Source organism: Onychostoma macrolepis, chromosome 16, assembly GCF_012432095.1.
Source record: "Onychostoma macrolepis isolate SWU-2019 chromosome 16, ASM1243209v1, whole genome shotgun sequence".
Classification (NCBI taxonomy): domain Eukaryota; kingdom Metazoa; phylum Chordata; class Actinopteri; order Cypriniformes; family Cyprinidae; genus Onychostoma; species Onychostoma macrolepis.
This window is the reverse complement of record NC_081170.1, coordinates 5,785,655-5,806,186: the sequence shown is the minus strand read 5'-3', so window position 1 is coordinate 5,806,186 and position 20,532 is coordinate 5,785,655. Positions and strand designations below refer to the sequence as shown.

General features: G+C 36.2%; 2 protein-coding genes across 3 annotated transcripts in view; both read left to right on the top strand.

Annotated features, from left to right (window-relative positions):
• The window catches only part of mtmr11 (myotubularin related protein 11), a 33,655-nt gene extending 27,542 nt beyond the window's left edge, over positions 1-6,113 (top strand). For both annotated transcript variants that reach the window (XM_058747028.1, XM_058747029.1), the window contains exons 16-17: positions 2,338-2,637; positions 3,551-6,113. In XM_058747028.1, coding sequence (XP_058603011.1) covers positions 2,338-2,637; positions 3,551-3,970 — 720 coding nt within the window. In that variant the 3' untranslated portion in view covers positions 3,971-6,113. The remainder of the gene's footprint in view (positions 1-2,337; positions 2,638-3,550) is intronic.
• Positions 6,114-13,539: 7,426 nt separating this feature from the next.
• sv2a (synaptic vesicle glycoprotein 2A) overlaps positions 13,540-20,532 on the top strand; it is a 44,252-nt gene continuing 37,259 nt past the window's right edge. Inside the window, exon 1 of the mRNA XM_058747239.1 lies at positions 13,540-13,784. The gene's annotated coding sequence lies outside the window, so the exon portion shown is untranslated. The remainder of the gene's footprint in view (positions 13,785-20,532) is intronic.

Below are 20,532 nucleotides of genomic sequence, written 5' to 3'. Positions count from 1 at the left end.
ACATCTTGCAATTATACAGTAAAATATTACATATGATCAGGAATTATTAAAAGAAATGTAGCCTACCATTCCACATCTTGCTTGGAAGGACAGTAGCCTATGCTTGGAAATATTTCACGTCTTTAATTCCATTCATTATTTGTAGCGTGCCTGCCATTCAATAATCGCAGTAAGTTTGTGCTTTGTTGTTTTTAATCAGAGATAAAAGTGTCAGCTTTCAAACTCTGTCAGTTTTATCACAAAATACAAACTATAAATGTGGTTTTCCAGCCACAGAAAGACGTCACGTTAAGTCACATTTGGCTACCTCAGGAAAGACATTAATTGTACATATAACCTTGATTGTCAGCTAGAAAAAAATAACTAGAAAGAAGCCTTGTATTGCATTCATTATATTTTACTTGACCTACCGCCTTCATTTTTAATGTTTGTTTAAAGAAATCTGTCATGGGAACGTGCAGGGAGACTATATAAAAATGCGGACTTGTTAGAAAATGTTTACTCAGTGAAATCATGGCGCGGTGGCTTCACTTGTTATGATGTCTTGAGCAATTCAGTTCTATATTAGTAGTTGTAGCCATTGCAGCGTGAACATCGTCTCAGCTATGTCTATAACTGCGGGAGAATGTGTCAGCGTGGAAGCGCATCGTCTACGCCGGGCTTAGCTGCGTCTGATCGTAGTTTTAGTTGGTGCAACAGGTCTAAATATTTATCGTAAAGCTGGACGTTGCAAAGCCCAGCGTAGGGCTTACACCCAGCTTTTTTACGTCTAGCTGGTGCAACCGGCCCCAGGGCTGATAAACCAAAGATTTGTAGGTTTGAATCCTACTAGTGGCACTCTTGAGACCCCAAAATGAACATTTTATTTAATTTATTCACCCTCATGCCAATCAGAATCAGAATGAGCTTTATTGCCAGGTATGTTTACACATACGAGGAATTTGTTTTCGTGACAGAAGCTTCCGCAGTGCAACAGAATGACAGGACAAAAACAGATAATAAAAGAATAAAAATAGAACAAGTAAAAAGGGAATAACAATATACAAATTGACAATTGTATGTACAGGTATATTATAATAGACAGTTTTGTATGTACAGGTATATTATGTGCAAATTTGAAATGTAGACTATGTATGTGTGTTAGATGAATAAGTGTATGAATAGTGGTGTGTGTTCCACAATTATTGTCAGGTGTTCATGAGATGGATTGCCTGAGGGAAGAAACTGTTTCTGTGCTGGTCGTTCTGGTGCTCAGAGCTCTGTAGCGTCGACCAGACGGCAGCAGTTCAAAGAGGGAGTGTGCTGGATGTGAGGGGTCCAGAAAGATTTTGCCAGCCCTTTTGCTCACTCTGGATGAGTACAGTTCTTGGAGAGTAGGGAGGGTTGTACCAATGATTCGCTCAGCAGTCTGATTTCTGATCCTGTTTTATTATTTGTGAAACACATAAGATATTTGTTTCATAAAAATTTGCAGCCAAGCTTCAAAAAGCACCAACAAATTAGGCAATATTACTATTGATGCTGTTCTTTTTAACTATCTGTTCATCAAAGAACCCTGATATAATAAACCGTTTCCACAAAATATTAAGCACAGCTGTTTTCAACATTGATAATAATAAATGTTTCTTGAGCTGCAAATCAGCATGTTAGAATGATTTATAAAGGATCATGTGACACTGAAGACTGAGTAATGATGCTGAAAATTCAGATTTGCATCACAGGATTTTTTTTATTGAAAGAATATTATTAAATATTACTGGTTTTACCATATTTTATCAAATAAATGCAGCCTTGGTGAGCCTAAGAGACTTTTTTCAAAAACATTAAGACATTTTACTGACCCCTAACTTTTGAATGGTAGTATACAAGTCACCATCCAAGACAATAATAGATAGTAAATCAGGGTCAGAATGAGATGAAGCTGAGAAAACAATGACAGACTTTTCATATTTAGTTAGAATTCTTCTTTTAATCTCGGGCTTCTCCAGAGGCGTCGTCCTTGTAATAACTGTACTGCAAAAGCATAGTCAAGATATGACTATTAATTTCCTCATTCCTTTATAGAGAGGAACAATATTGAGTAGGGAATTGATAGTACAGGACAGAGAAATTCATTAACAGCTAACAGGCATTGCTTGTGTCATGTTAATGATCATTGATTCATGTTTTCTGGGCTGCCCTAGATGGCTGGAAATCAGAAGGGAGCTTCTTTAAAAATGAGGCCAACTAATAAACCTGTGCCAAAATTAGGTCACACTTCTAATTGGGCTGTCAACTGACTGTACCGCTTCATTAGCCTGTTAAAGAGTGCGTTAATGCTTTTATTCTCTCTTTCAGCACAATGATGGACTGCCAGGCTCTGTGTTCCTGTTGTCCCGTAGCACATTCTCCCATCCCTCCAACCTGCTCCCCTGGAGGAGCGGAAACTCTGGCTCATACTGGAAGAGCCACCGCAGGGCTCCTTCATCTGAGAGTCTGTCTGGACTCGAGCGTCTCATCAGAGCTTGTTCACTCTCTGAACCCTCAGAGAACCAATCAATTCTTCACGACCCATACGAGCCCTTGCTGCCCCTGCTCTTGGGACCCTGTGTCAGAGTATGGAGGGGCTGCTATTTAAGGGGCGCACTACACGCTCAGGTACACTGGTGTTTGGTTTTTGGATATGGTTTTTTTCACTAGGTTGCAAATTTAATGTATGCGAATCATCAATATACGGTGAAAACAATTTGTTTTCTTGAAAAGAAAATCACTTTCCGGGGGAATTAGTGCAAAGTATTTAAGTTCGTATGTATGTACTGTGAAAGCCACTGTTGTGATGGATGGATGAACAGAAAGATGGATATATGTTTGGATGAATGAATGGATAGATGGATGGATGAATATATCTATGGGTGAATGGATAGATGGACAGTCAGATGGATGGCTGAACAAATAGATGGATATATGTATGGATGGAAAGGTAGATGGATGGATGGATGGATGGATATGCATGGATGAATAGATAGATGGACAGATGGATGGCTGAACAGATAGTTGAATATATGGATGGATGGATGGCTGAACGGATAGATGGATATATGTATGGATGGACAGATGGATGGCTGAACAGATAAATAGATACAGTACATGTATGTATGGATAGATGGTTAAACAAATAGACGGATGGATGGGTGGACGGAAGGATAGATAGACTGCTAAAAGATGGATGGATAAATAGACAGATGCCCAGATGAATGGATGGACAGATGGATGGCTAAACAGTTAGATGTATGGATGGAAGGACGGCTAAAAGATAAATAAACGGATGAATGGATAGACAGATGGCTAAACGGATGGATGGACAGACAGGTGGATGGCTAAAAAGATGGAAGGATGGATGGATAGATGGATGGCTGAACAGATAAATAGATGGCTAAACACAGATAAATGAGTAAATGGATAAAAGGATGGATTGATCGATATTTGATTATTGAAAACATGATATTTAACATCCTCATGTTGTTGACAACAAGTTAATTTTATAACATCCGTCTCTCTCCACTTCCTGTAGGCTTTCTCACACCCCATGTCTTCCTGCAGTCAGCATCCATTAGATCAGCTGGCCTGGGAAGTGCAGCAGCTCCGAGAGAAACTGGCTCAGGCTTCTCACAGACGCCCCGAGAACCAGACTAAACGACAGGAGCCACGCCGGCTGGAGTCCAACCTCAACCAGAACGCCAACAATGGGACCTTCCTGTTCTCCTCTTCCTCTAGAACATCTCAACAACAGCCGCTGCTGTCCAGCCGAGGTGCGGTCCAATCCTCCGTCCCTCCCAGAGCCCAGCGGACGGCATCTGATCCTTCCAGGCCTGCGCAGAGGAATAACGGCAAGCACACGTTTCTGTTCGGCCACCAAGAGCCGCAATCAGGGCAGCGTTACATTCCCTCCCCTAGTGCCAAACTTCCCAAACGCCCCGGACACTCACACTGATCTGAAGGAAGGAAAGAAACGCCCCTCTCTGGTGTTTGTGTTACTGAAACAATTCAATACGGTACAAAGCAGAAACTCCACTAGAAACATGAAAACTATGTGCACTTGAAAAAGCACAGATTGACGTGGACTTTTTTTTTGGTATACGCAGCTATGTAAAGGTTAGCATAAAACAGGCTAGCAAAAAAGGGTCAACAATTTACAACATGACGTTCTTCCTCTGTTGTGTTTTTATAAGATAGTTTAACTACATGGTCTGGTTCACTAAAAATAAAGAATCTTGTTATTTATTCATCCTCATGTTGTTCCAAATTTATGACTTGATGTCATGATTTTGTGTGAAAACAAAACAAAATTTAAATCATTATTCACTAAAAATCTTTTAAAAGTAGCAGTATGCAATTAATCGAGATGAATCCTTTCAATGAATCAGCTGACTTTCTTCACAGAATCAGTCTAAATGATTAATTTTGATGCTTGAAAGCTTGTAATTTGTGCTGTTTTACATGTGAAACAGTGATCATTTTTCTTACCTTGTGTTCATGGAAGAATGAAAATAAAAAAGACATTGGTACGACATGAGGGTGACTAAATAACAACAGAATTTACTATTTGTTTAAATAAAAATTTAAAACTGTAGCGAAGCAGAGAGTAGTATATGTCTGCATGTGAAATTAAATGTGTCTGACTGAGGTTCATGCCAAAATATTGATTTGTTAACTTCTGTGTTGGTCACGAAATGATTTTAGCTTTAAGTAGTTTGTGCATGTATCAGTAGTTCATGGTACGGTAGGCTAGTAAAATAGCGATTTGTGTTTCCTCAACCAAAAAGGCGGGAAAATGGCTGCTATCACGCTAATAATACAACTAAGGAGGTTTTGCAGTTCCCTGAACGGCCACAAGATGGACACAAAATAATCTTCAGCCTCCTTGTTGAATGCAAATAATACAAAATGCTGTCTTGCCTCTTAATATTTACAAGCAACGGCACAATACTGTTAAGTGTGTAATGCATTTTTGTATTTTATTAAGTATTAATACAAAAATAGAAGAGAAATGGAGACTAGATGCAACATCAGTGATATTACAATTATTTATATGCTGCCTCTGTCTTTTAAGTGGATATTTAAGTGTTACTTCATCATAATGTACGAGGATGTGTTTTTAAAATCATTTTGTGATGAGAGTTAAGTCAATCTGTGTGTAAGGAAGGACAAAAAAAAAAAAGTAGCGCTCATTTTATATTCTCATTTTATATTTTTATCTTCTGTGCTTTACTCTCTCCGTTTTCAATCAGTGGAGTTCCAAGACTTCCTTCAACATGCTTTTTTTTTTTTTCATTTCCTGTGGATTTCTTTTGTAAGACTGACAGATTTTCTACAAATTACAGTGTTCAGAACTGCTCATTCTGATAATAGCTGACCCAAAAATGAAAACTGTCATTATTTACTCATCCCAGTGCTGTTGTTTTTCTTTTGAAAATTAATTTTAATGTTCTAAGGAAACAATAACAGCATTTGGAAGAACACAAATGTGACGTTCTCATTTTTTTTAGGTGAACTATTCCTTTTAGGTTTGATGGAAAGCTCTGAAGCTCCTTAGTGGTGTGGGTTACAAGACAGACAGCTTCAGATCTGTTCTTGTGAGGCGTTCTTCCTCAAAAAGTGTTACGCCACTAATGTCTGACAACAGTGACGTTCCAAAATTGAGAGAGTAGCTCCAGAGCTTTGTGTCCTACTTTTATTTCCCCTACGGGGAAAAGGTGCTGGAGACATTAACATACGGTACCGTGTTGAGATTTCACTCTATTGTCTCGCTCTCATATCAGCAGGAGAAATGGACTTGAAATATCTTGCATCAACATATTTCACAAGACTGAATTGAAGCAAACGTTTATTTGATGGCACAAGAATTGCTTGCATTTCATGAAATGACCCAATGCTTGTGCCTTTTTCATCCTTGCATCTGCCACAGGGACGAATCTATTCTCATGTTTTTCATTTCTTATTCTTTTATAACAACCTTTATTGGCACATTTTAGATAAATAAATACATGTTATAGTTCCTAAATACAAATGTTTGATGGTTTTCTTAACATTTGTTATTCTGGCTTATTAAAAATATATGACAAATGAGCCCAATACTTGAATCTTATCAAAATATAGATATTTACAACATGAGCACTTTACAAGAAGCATTACAAGAAGTTCATGAATTGTAAATTACCCAATAAATAAATGTTTACATCAACAGCACTCATTACAAAATTAAATACACACTCGGGTAAGCTTTACTACTATCATCTGGCATAAAAACACCAAATACAACAAAATACAAACTGAATCTACTGTCTATGAAAGCCAGTAGTTTGTTTAAATCACTTCCACCAGTAATGAAGTAAAACACTCTTAGCATCAACTTACTTTTCCTCAATTAGGACACTGGTGAGCATATGAAACCTATTAAATGATTCACTTACGACGCAGGTCTCACTTAACATTGTATTCTCATTTTACAGATAATAGATTCAGAATATCGAACCATGATATGAAGCTCAATCACAGTGGATCTCAACTGGTGGGTCACGACCTGAAAATGAGTGATGGATCTGTCCTGGTAATTGTGTGTAGTTAGTAGTAAGCTTATATAATCTTATAAAGGAATCATGTAAAATCTGGGTCCTGAAACAAATCCAGTTGAGAACCACTGCATTAAAAGTGTAGTTAACCCAAAACTGAAAATCTGCTGAAAATGTACTCACCCTCAGGCCATCCAAGATGTAGATGAGTTTGTTTCTTCATTTCAACAAATTTAGAGAAATTCATTACATCACTTGCTTACCTGTGGATCCTCTGCAGTGAATGGGTGCCGTCAGAATGAGAGTCCAAACAAACTCATCTACATCTTGGATGGCCTGAGGGTGAGGACATTTTCAGCACTTTGTCATTTTTGGGTGGACAATTCCTTTAAATGACACAATCATTCCCACAGGCCTCCTTTCTCTTCAACTAGCTGCTGCTTTTGACTTCCGAAGGGCGAGCAGTGGGTCGTGCCTTGGTAGCTGTGGGCTGAAGCGAAGCCTCCAAGGTGACGAAGGGTTTTGCACATTGGGCAAGGATACTCGGCCAGACCTTCTATGTCCTCAAAAGCCAGGTTGACGATCTGATCGGAGCAGGGGTCGCAGTAGAGGTGGCCGCAGGAGAGACGCTTCAGCCGGGCCTCGAAAGAGATGCAGCACTGGCAGTGAGGAACATCAGAGTTCAGAGACAGGCTACCGGTCAGAGAACTGCTCTCCATGCTGGCGGCCTGACTCGAGCCCAGCTTTGTGGACGACCTGCACGACCATGGGAAAGAAAAGAAAAACAGATGAGATCGCTTTAGTATTTGAATGGTTTCTCTGGTAAATGCCAGAAAAATACACACGAACAAAAACAACGTATAGCTTAGCTTTTTAAAGTAAATTCCAGAGCAATTGCTTGCCTTTTTTTTTTTTTTTTTAAAGAGGATTCAATATAAAATTTACTATTCTCATCAAAAACAGACCACACTGAAAATATGGCTTTCAATTTCTAATTTTAAACTAATTTAAATAAAACAAATTTCTTTTTAAAAATCGAAATATTCTTAAATCTTTTAAGTCTTAAATTCAAATCTTATGTTGATGGATTTGTTTATTAAATTCAAATTGTGATGCAAATCTGGAATAAATATTTAATTGAAATTGTAAATTAAGAAATGTTCTTTAATCTTTAAATTTTCAAGTCAAATCTAATGCTGATTGATTGGATTTTTTTTTTTTTTTAAATCAGTGTTTTCGATACATGATCAGACGTTTGAGACCACAGTGACAAAATGGCAATCAAGTTCCAATTTAAATCTGGAATACATGCATTTATTTCAATAAAATAAATGTATTAATTTCAAATTGTAAATGAAGAAACATTCTCAAATCTTTCATTTTAAAATAACAAGAACCTCAATATACTTCCAAGACCAAATTATTGTTATCTAAACTATGATGTTCGCATACAACTCTATATTCATTCTGTGTGTATGTCTTTTTGCTTTATATCTATTTTCTTTTCTTTTAGGAGACACATCTGAGAACAGACTCTTTCCCCTCCAATTGGGAGAAATATGACATGCTCACAAAGGAAGGTAGTGTTGCATAACCTAGTGTTGTGACCCCAGGATGAATCTAACGTTTACCAAATAGCCTACTACATCATTTTATTGTTAAAGTCAGCATGCAATAACAGATAGTGTAGTTCAAGCTAGTCTTACAGCCTGACCAAGCTAAAAAAAAAAAAAGTGCCTTACTAGACCAGATCAGCAAACCATCTTAGTCTATGATTGAAGCACATCATTATTGTTTAGTTTTGTGCTGTATATCAGATTATGTCCATGCATTCGATTTGTATGCATCATGCATTCTAGCGACATCGCACAATCTCCGTAAATTTGATGTTCTGAGCAGGCATTGCCATAGCAACCCATTTATAGTCTGCCATTGTTTAGTCCGCCAACACGAATCCTGCATATGCATGCAAACATCTTCATACAGATAATGCGCAACACTGACACAGTTATTGAAATATGACGTACCTGTGCGAAGAGGACGGAGAACCTTTAAAACAGTCCAAGCTCAATGTCGCAATAATCTTCCAGCACATGTTCAGTTCTCTCATGGTAAACGACTGGAGTGATGTGACATCTGTGCGACCGACTCATAGTTTCTGAGCATGTTTAAGCGCGCGGACAGTAAATGGGTCATTAAAACGCAGTTCACGACGCGATGGGCGGTTTGTCGTTCTCGAGGTGGGAGCAGGTCGATAAATCAATAGGAGGCGATTGCTCTCGATGAGATGCAGATAGAAACTGAGCGAGAGAAAGAAAGGGAAAGCTGCTCATCACGCGCGAAGCGAGCGGTGCGCGAGCGTCTCTACAGGATCCTAGCTGTCTTCAGAAAGTTTCAGTTAAAAGATTCAAAATTAGAGCATCTTTTATGTAGCCTAATTATTTCACTATTAGAGTCTTTTAATGTTGCTAGGTTCTTTATTATTTACTGCTAGCAAGTAATCCAGTAGTTGTTGGTATCTATTCCAGTTTTACACCTATTCCAGTTAGACATTCAGGAACTAGTACTTTTTTCCAGTTACTATAAACTATTCTAGTAGTACTACATATTGCACTAGTTATTTAATATTTATTACTAGTGTGTACTATTGAATTCTGATTATAATAACATCTATCTATCTATCTATCTATCTATCTATCTATCTTTATATAAGTAAATAGAAATAATGTGTGTGTATGTGTGTATAAGTTAATATATTTCTATAATGTAAATGACAGAGCAATTGCTTGCTTTTTTATATATACTGGTATATATTTTTTCAGAGGTTTATAAAAATCATGTAAAATTTAATATTTCTCATCAAAAACACACCACACTGAAAATATGGCATTCAATTTATAATTGTAAATTAGAGATCAATTAGAGACCAAATTATTATTTAAACTGTTCACATTCACACACTCTATACTCATTCTGTGTCTTTTTAGGAGACAGATCTTCTATATATAATATATAACTTATACAAGTAAATAGAACTAATTTATAATTATAAATTTGTGTATACAGTATATTTATATTTTAAATAAGTACATAGAAATAAATTAAATATATTAAAATTAAATTAATGAAAATTATATATATATATATATATATATATATATATATATATATATATATATATATATATATATATATATATTATTATTATTTTTCTTTTCTTTTTTTTCCCAGCCTGGAGTCATAAAATGGCGAAAAAATCAAATAGAGTATAGAAGCTATAATAAACATTCTATCACAGTTTTAAACAGATACGCCGCCTTTTCTTCATTTTATAGCAGAATAATAAGTGTCAGTTAGATGCTCTGCAAGTCTAAACTGCAGACTTCCATCTGGTTAATTGCTTAGGGCTGTTCTATACAGCCTGATATGGTCTGTCTGTTTCCTAACAGGTGTTCACTTAGACATGCTGTAATTTGTATACTGATCTAAACTGGGATAATAATATTAAGGATGTTTCGTGCCAACAGGCCCCACAACAGCTGGAACTAAAGAAACTGGAGATTTCAAAAATATTTTTACTACATTTTAGTCCATAAATTTTGCAAAATAATAATGAATATTAGCAGATAATGTCTTTGGAACTGAATAATCCAGCTTGCTTTCCTGTCAAGTGCAGCATGGCACTTTTTATGGCACTAAAAAGCCAGTCTGCAGGGAGCTGTTAACAATAGTTAGTACATCCTCTTTCTTTAGAAACGGTGGCACGAATGAAGCCCAGCACAAATTAAGATGTTGAGTCAGAAGCATCTGCTGGAGCTGGAGGTTTTCTGTTTTAATAGCTGAAAGGTGCCGTATCCTCATGAGGCAGAGAGGTGTAATTTAGCATTAATGAAGTAATCCATTGTTGTGACAAGGTTTCGAGGAATTAAATAGAACAAATAATTTTGTCGTTCCCTTCTAATGGCGTATTACAGCTTGATGATGATTACCCTGTAAAGATGTAGCAGCATATGGCTGATTTGGTTTCTTCATTTTCCTAACATTCACATAAGACGGCATCATATAAACACAATGTTCTTGATTAAATTGTTTACTTGCTCGCAAAATTTTAGGCACTTCTAATGGACCGCAACATAACCGAGTGCTTTGCATACTGTTAAAGTCTTCATGAAATGCAGTTTCTAACCCTTTTTTTATTATTATTTGGAATGATATACATCAAGTCTTGCTTGTTCATGCTAACCTTTTTTATTTAATAGATTTTAGCAGATATTTTTTGCAAAATAAATGAAATAGAGGAAATAACAGCAAACACAGACGGCTGAAAAGCATTACAATTAACTCTACTGTGTCACATTTGATATGCAAATTTCAAAACATCATAAAAAACTTTGCTGAAAAACCTGTTGTGCAGTCTCGATAGTTAGGCCTTTTAGTGTCATTGTAAAAACGTCCCACTTCAGGTCATGGTTCATGTGTATTTTTGCTGTGAAATGTAAGTAAACATAAAAATAACTTTTATATTGGTAGTAATATTTCAAGTTTCAAGAAGCAACTTTACTTGAATATCCATACATAATTTTTCAGAAAAATCAATCATTGTATTGCATCGTAGACAGTATATTTTACAGGGCTTTGATCATAAAAGTAAGATACAGAGTGACAACTGATACTTATATGCATTTTATGTAAGTAGTCAATACTGTTGTAAATCGTTATGACTTCAAGCTATCAGAATTACTTTTTGGTAACCTTGCAGAATCTTACTTTTTGGTCATATAAAATAGGTGTTTTTTCCTCCTCAAGTGTGAACTCAGTATTCTCATTATATCATACAATATGAGCCATAAAATCTGTATTGATTTTGATATTCAACAAACAAACTTTTGTCTAAAGGTTCAATAAACTGAACTACTCCAAATTATATTAAAATTATATTTATGTCATATGTCAGGCTTTATGGGTTATGATTGTACACTCAGGCCACAGAGATTTCAAACTCTAGGTTGCCTGTCATTTTGGTGTTGAGGTACTGTGGTGTATTAGCTTCTTCAGAGACCTGTACATCAGTAGATGCTCCTGTTGTCAGCGGGAGAATGGTGACTTGCAGCCTTATTTGAAAACCAGTCACATCGTCATACTGCCTGTTGCTAAGCACTGCGTTAGCCCATTATGTCCAATAATACTGACACTTCTGGAACTCCGTCTGACAGGCACAGGTTTTGCAGTGCAGGTTTCATCGCAGATACCTAGTAATTCCACGAGAGACAGACAATCACATCAAACAAATAACCCAAAATGATGTGGAACCAGATTTTTCCAGTTTTGCTGTGCTCATGTTCCATCTTTATAGGCAGATGGTGTTATGATTCATACGAGGTGTACTAAAACAACAGCTTTTATAAATGATGCCAGAATCAGCATCATAACCAAAGCACCCAATCATGGCTATTAGGAAACTGCTGGCAATTAAATATATATTTGTTTTATAATAGTTACACAATTTTTTTATTTATTTTAACAGTTCTGACTGAATTCTGAGTGGATGAGATGTGATTGTTGTAAAATACATATAAATGCCATTTTACATTAATATGACAAGCTTTGCTTGACGTGCGTTAATGAATTGGACTTATCAACTACTTTATGTGGCAGAACATTATTTGTTAGCATTTGAATAGTATTGTTACTGTTACTTTGTGTCATATCATACTGCTATTCCATATTAAGTGCTAGTAGACTTATCATTAAAAATATATATATGTATATATATATATTGATATCTGACTGATTCATCATTGCAAAACAGTGTCAGTGTGGACAAATTACAGCCTTGTGGCTTTTTTACTTTATTTAAGAGGTTATTGACATAAATCTTGGCTTTTTTCAAGGGAATATGATTCTGTTTTGATAGTTCACTATCACAGAGGTTTTCAAACTGGCGTCAGGGAAACATTTTTTACAGGAAAACAGTGTTAAAAATGTATATATAATTAAACTAAATATATTCATTTGATTTAAATTAGTCAGTCAATAAATCAGTAAAACGTGTAGGCTGTACAACAGTATAGTGAGGACAAAAAAATTTAATGTAACATTATAGAAACTAAATATTTTTTACGTAGGCCTATATAATTTGTCACAGTAAATTGCGTCTTTAGGATATACATGAAAATACATACCTGGATGCACAGGGATAATCATATTTGGGGGTCTGTGGAATGTAAACGATTGAAAACCTTGTCCTACCTTACCTCTAGCAGACAGTTATTAATTGACAGTGTTTTAACCTTTGATAACGGCAGGTTATGGCAAATTTACATAAATAACAGTCGATGGAGAGGGAGAGAAAAGCGCATCATGGTTCCGTCCTTTTAGCCAATTATGTGCACGAGTTAGAGCACGTGTGCAATCATGCACAGACCAGTGATTTCAGACTCACTGCATGCTTTTAAAGGCTCATATGTTAACCACACAACATGACATTAATTTATAAAGAAACACGACTATTTCCGCAATCAGTTAGGCTATTCGAGGAAAACGCGCGTTTCCGTAAAACCTTTGTAGGCAGCTTGGATTAAACATACAGTGCAGTTTGATCACAATAAAAACGCGTTTCGGTTGCAGCATTTGTGATGCTGGAAGCCTAATAATATCGGACCGCTTGCACATTGGAGAAAGGTGCGCTCGAGATGAGCTAATCCTACTATGGCCACGGCTTGGCTTATGAATATTAATTACGTAACATCACGTTCGCTCAGTAAGCCTACACGATTGGCTGAAAGGCAGACGTTCGTAAAGAGTGCAGGTCAGCTGGCGAATGAAGGAGTCCTACTTGTCTCATGAATATTAATGACACAGCGTGACGTTCGCGCCACTGTTTGGCTGAAGAGCAGAAGATTGTGATTCGGTTGGCCTATCATCGAATTCTAGTACGGAGAAGGCGTGGCTAGGAATACTAACTAGATTACGTAACTGGACGCTCTAGGAAGGTAACCATGCAACGTCAGCGTGCCGATTAATATTAATAAATCAAGCGTTCGCCATAGTAGGAATCGTTAATTTTGCCTGTGTAGTAGGGTTGCACCCCGTTACACGTCACACGCGCCTTCGTTACAGGGTGAAGATACAGGCAATGTCACACAGCCCTGCTCATCATCACGACTAAAAATTCACCGTATCTTATAAACAATTATTCCTGACATCATTTGGAAAAATAAAAACTGAATCGCACTGGTAAGTGTCGTTTCTTGCTAATTAATTAGTGTTTTTTTGGAGCTCATTTATAATTAGCGTGCATATACATAAATATGATTTAAGACGCTCGTGCATGTTTTAAATATACCACATTTATGTTTGAGTGAGTTTTAATGTTAAATGCTAAATTTTCAGATTTTATATTTGAGGCATCAGATTCATTCATTTGGAAAATAATGTGTTCTCGTCAATGATGGATGCAGACGTAGCCTAATATTCATCAAAAATACATCTTTATAATTATAACACCCAACTTAAATGATATAAAATCTGTTTTTAAGGCAACCTTTTGTCATTTAACTCATGCATCATCTCAAGATATTAAAATTCATTTTTTCGGCGAGCAGATTTTTTTGTTTGTTTGTTTTTTTCGTTGAAATGCGCTGTATTTTGCACCCAGAACGTTGTAGCCTATTAGTACTTATTTCCTGTATGCATATTAATCTTTATTTGCCATGGGTTAAAGAATAGATTAAAAGAGTAATTGATAAAAGCCATATTCCCATAGAGACATACGGCACCTTAAGCCTCGCCCCTTCACCTAGTAGGCTATTTCCATCAGAATAAGACTGATTGGGCTTTCCATTTTCCTCACTGGCTGATTTTGGGCTGGTATCGAGTTTCATATTTGCTAGAATTGATAAACCACGAGAAATATAAATAAAAATGAGATTTGTACCGCGTTATATTTTGAAGCATCAAAATGACCTTGCAGCAGACATGAAGAATGGAAACCTGCTACATGTGTGCGCGTGTGAGCGTGTGTGAATCTCCTCGATGATTTATTCCATTGCTGATTGCATTCAGTCTCGTCACGACAGCAAGTGTCATTTGGTTTGACTGAATTCACAGTGATGCTCTATGTGCATCTACATGTGTCTGTATCACTGCTGCTTTTTCAGTGAAATAACGTCTCTGAGCTGGAAATGACCAACCATTACTGTTGAGTGCATGCAAATAGTGATAATTGTGCTCTTCATCTCTATCGATTCTTAGAGTAGATTATGTAGAGCTAGTTTTGTTGGAATATGCAAAGCTGTATGTACTGTTAGTTCATGGTATTACAGTGTTGATAGTAGCCTTTATGTAGACCTTAATGTTGGTAGTATTGCTATATACACATGTATTTTTGGATTGATATTAGAGTGTTTTTTTGTTGTTGTTTTTATCTGATAGTATCCTTAGTAGTATGTGAAGCTGTACATTTGATAGTAGTAGCCTATGCAGCCTTATTGAGAGAGAGATAAGAAATAATGTGATATGCAAATGTCTGAAAGGTTGATGTGCAATGGCACAGGTCATTGGTAGGATGAGCTACTGTGTTTACATACTTCTGGATCCCAACTTTGATCCGATCTGTTTGAAAGTGTTCGAACCCTGTCTAGGACTGTTTCTCCTAATGTGAATTGATTTGCAGGCTGTTTGTGGTACGCAGCATCTGGTGTCTCCGTCAGTGGTGGTGCTGCTCAGGATTGCAGTTGTTCCTCAATCATTGTGTGCTCTGTGCGCTGCAGTGCTCTTTTCAGAGTAACCTTGAGAGGAATCCTCAGAGGAGTGATGTGGCAAAGGAGGAAGAGAGAGAACAGAGTCAGAAACGGGGTTTAACGGCAGGAGTGTTTATCATTGATCTGTGCAGGTGCTGATGTCTTATCTGACTGGGCCGTCGTTCAGAACTCACTCATTCAGGGATCAGGAATAGGATTAGCACTTGGGTTTGATGCAGTACATTTCCATATCCGTGTCACATTTGGATAAAATATTTTTAATACAATATCGCACTTTAGCAATTTTAAGGAATAGTTTTCCCAAAAATGAGAATTTGCTGGAAATGTCCTCACCCTGAAACCATCCTGTAGATGAGTTTGTTTCTTCATCAGAACAGATTTGGAGAAATGTAGCATTACTTGCTCACCAATGGATCCTGTGCAGTGAATGGGTGCCGTCAGAATGAGAGTCCAAACAGCCGATAAAAAGTAATCCACACCACTCCAGTCCATCAATTAACATCTTGTGCAGCAAAACGCTGCATGTTTAGGAAACAAATCCATTATTAAGGGGTGTTAATTTTAAACTGTCACTTCTGGCCAAAATACGAGTCCATAATTCATAATAACGCTTCCTCCAGTAATAAAGTCCACCCCCTGTTGTCCTTTCACTTCAAAATCCACTGTCATACTTGTTTATAACTGTTTTGGCTTGTAAACAGTGCTTGATCTGTGCGTAATATATTTCTCTCCTGATTCAGACGAGACAACTTTTTCACTAAGCAATATTATGAATAATGGATTCATATTTTAGCTGGAAGCAACGCTTTGAAAAAAAAAAATGTCATTTTAGGTTTGGTAAATATCTCCAAATCGTTTTCATTGAAGAAACAAACTCATCTACGTCTTGTATGGCCTGAGGCTGAGTAAATCTTCAGCATAGTTTTGGGTGAACGTTTTTTGTTTGATGTAATATTTCCATGTCTCCAGGTGCTGCACTGACCTTTAATATGAAAAACTGAAAAATTTATTAAAAAATATTCCTTTCTCTAATCAAAATGTTTACTTGGGATTATTTCTTGGTATAATTGGTGATTAGTTTATAGTTTTCCCTCCTGTCTTTGAATACCCGCTTTCCATCTGTTAGTCTTTTGTAAAATCACTTGAACAAAAGTTCAAAATAAACTTGCATAACAGCAATGATCCAGGTCAAAGTCTAAGTAAATGTTCAGAGTGAAATCAAAGGCATGCAGATTTTCAGAGTGAAGTCGAAGGCAGCCAAATTGAAGCAGAATCTCCAAAGACGTGTCTTTACACACAGAGGTGGAGTCATGTATAAATATGATTCCCTTTCGCCTGTGTTTGAACAAAAACCTACACATTATTCTCCCAGCATGTGTTCTGAGAGAAATTGATAAAGACTCGTTGAAGTGTAACAAATAACAGTGACATCACAGTCCTCTATAGATGTGTGATTTATTTCGAATTTTTTTCAAGGTTACATCCAAATGTCCTCAGTTTCACAAGGATGCAAATGGAGGGTGAGAAGTTTCTTTGGAACTGCAGTATGCTTGGGTTTATACTACATGAGTCCGCATATAACTGAATCATACGCTAATCTCTCACCCATTAATCCCTGCAGTAAAGTATGAGCTCTTATAGAGGGACCTCTCATTTCCCCTGGACATATATACACCACACGCAGAATGTGCCATGACTGTCCTTTTGTCATTTAAACCTGTTGAGTTGTGCATCCCACTGTTATGTAAGTCAGAGTCAGGATTTCGAGTCATTTGTAACCCATTTTCTGTATATTTCTGAGTGAAAACGGATGTTTATCAAGAAGAAATGGAGTGAAGCTTGGCTTTATCAGCTTTGAATTGAGTGAATTGTGAAGAGTGGATAGATCTAGATCGAAAGATGGTTTGGCTGTCCGTTATCATTATGTGACATAAGCGGACAAAGATCATTTGTTTCAGAGGAAAAGAGGAAAAGGAAATTGTTACATTTGAATGACATTAAATTATAATTTTTTCCCCTCAGGAATTACACAGGAAACAGTACTTTGAAACAATTTTCACTCAGAAATTGCTGGTAAATATTTAAAAAAAGTAATGTACTGAAACTAAAATTTGCAGTATAGTATTTTCTAGAAAAACCTACTACAGTAATATTTGTTTTATTTACAACCTCAGAGTAATTCACAATAAGATCAGGAATAGTAAGAAAGTAAGAAGGGATGATTTTTAATTAATATTGACAGTGATCAATGAATTTATTTATTTTTCAGATTAAGTTTTCAGATACTTTTTTAAAATGAATAATGAAACGTTGTCTCATTTCTGTAGAATCATGCACAATAAGATGAGGAACATCTTAAGAAAGCAAATAAGGTCAATTTTTATTTCATGTTGACATTTTTCTGCAAATTACCTTTGCAGAATATATGTGTCACATTTCAGTGTTCATTCACATTTGCACTATAGCAACAATATGATAGAATAGAAGTGCTTCCTGTTTTTAATGAAACGTTGCATTGACAACACCCATCCAAATGTGGCTCAGTCCTGTTTGCGCTGGAATATTTTGGGCTAAAATGGAGGCAGGGCAGAGGATGCTGGTGGTGCTGATGTAGCAGAGGGCAGGAGTGACTGTGGCCATGGTGACAGCAGCGCACACTGAGAGATTTGTTCCAGGGCTAACGTGACTCACAGCGGCTCTGTCCTTTCCTGAGAGACCGCTGTCGAGATGCTTCTAACCATCCGCTAACATCCTCCTCTCCTCCCTCTATTCCACCGCACTCATTCCCAGATCCATTAACTCCAGGCTTCTGCCGTTACTCTCGCGCATTGATATGCACCAGATGCATTGAGCTTTGGCCTTGTTAGCAATACTTTATCTTCCTGAAGCCTGAAGAATAGCGGCTTTAAAATAGTGCTTTAATGATCACTTTTTGGTAAGATTATACTTCAAACAAGTGAAGAGATGACGTACAAAAGATGAAGAAAAAACTGTTAAAGAGGCTGGAGCGTTTGAACATTAAAACAGCTTTCCCTAAATAATAAAGCTATATATTAAATATAATTGTGTAATGTTACAGCGCTGTAATACAATCATTTTTAAATTACAGTCACCAGAAAGGAAAATACTATATTTTAATAATATAATTATTAATTAATACTTATAGTTATTTAATACAGTTATTTAGACATTATAAAAATATTTTAATTTAATTTCTGTTTTTTATGTTGTTTTTATGTTAAGTCTCTTATGTTCACCTGCTTCCTTAATTAACAGTAATAATATTGTGACACATTTTAAAAAATGTAAAATGTAATTTAGTCTTGTGATGGCAAAGCTGAATTTTCAGCAGCCATTATTCAAGTCGCATTATCTTTCAGAAATCATTCTAATATACTGACTTGCTGCTCAATAATTTTTTTTAATGAATAGAAAGTTTAAAAGAGCAACAATTATTTTAAATCGAAATCCTTTGTAAGAGTAAAAATTTCTTTACTGTCACCTTCAATCAATTTAATGCATCATAAATTGAACAAAAGTCTTACTGACCCCAAGCTTTTGAAAGGTAGTGAAAATTTTCAAATGATTAATTATCATGAGATCCTTAAAAGTGGTCCTAAATTACAGCTGAAATGTGTCATTTCTTTGCCATTGCAAGAATAATGCTTGATTCCAGACACTCCCCCTATTTTCCATTGGTTGAACAAACAGATAGTCCCTCCTCAAACTCACACCATTGGCTAATTTACGCCCTGAACATGTTCTGAACAACAGGTTTGGTTGAGATTCACCTATAGATAAATTCACTTGTTTGTATCAGGCTTACTGCTTCATTTCATTATAGTCACTGTTATGCTGTGGATGTTCGTATACACATGTTTGTCCTGTGGGAAGCCCCTGGGCTGTGTGTGTGTGTGTGTGTGTGTGTGACCACCATACACATCTTCCATCTGTCTGGTGAATAATGGATAGCTTTATTTAAAATTTTGTTCAGATAATCGTTCACAATGTGGAAAATGGCTTCAATACAAGACAAGTGACTCAGCATGTATTGTTCCTGAAGGGCACACTATTAAGGCTGAAATTGCTTTTCAAATTATTTAAGTGAATAATTAATTATCGCATTAAGTGTATTAATAGGGTTATTATATGGGATGACATAGTTTTTATGGTAACACTTTACAATAAGGTTCATTAGTTAACTACATTAGTTAACATGAACTAATAATGAACTGCACTTATACAGCGTTTATTAATCTTTGTTAATGTTAATTTCAACATTTAATAATACATTATTACAATCTTGTTAACATTAGGTAATGCACTGTGAACTAACATGAACTAACAATGAACATCTGTATTTTTATTAACTAACGTTAGCGAAGATTAGTAAATACAGTAACAAATGTATTGCTCATGGTTAGTTCATGTTAGTTAATACATTAACTAATGTTTAACTAATGAACCTTATTGTAAAGTGTTACCGTTTTTATAATGTCTTGTATGTAAATTACAGACTTAAAATGATTAATAGCATTGCTACTGTAGGAATAGTAATGTATGCATTCATTTGAATATTTGATTATTCAAATTAGTTTTGAGTGCTTCTTATCTTCTCAAATCTTTATGTATGTAATTGTTTGCCTCGCTTTTATCCAATAAGGAAACAAATCATTCTCCTTGGATCCAAACGTGTGTAACTTTTATTTTTCTGTGAAATTACAAAGTTGCAGTGTTTCATGTCCAATATTATTTACACCCCAATGTTGTGACTGCTGTTTAAAGACCATTTACCAATTATCTCCACCACAAATGTAGATGAGTTTGTTTCTTCATCAGAATAGATTTGAAGAAATGTAGCATTACATCACTTGCTCACCAAAGGATCCTCTGCAGTGAATGGGTGCCGTCAGAATGAGAGTCCAAACAGCTGATAAAAGCCTCACAATAATCCACAAGTAATCTGCACCACTCCAGTCCATCACTTAATGTCCTTTGAACCAAAAAGCTGCATGTTTGTAAGAAACAAATCCATCATTCAGGTTTTTTAACTTTAAACTGTTGCTTCTGGCCAAATACGAGTCCATATCCATAATAACCTTTCCTCCAGTGAAAAGTCCATCCCTTGTTGTCCTCTTACATCAAAATTGACCAACATATTAGTTTAGAATGGTTTTGGACTGTTTTCGCTTGCTGTGTTTGATCTTTGCATATTTCTCTCC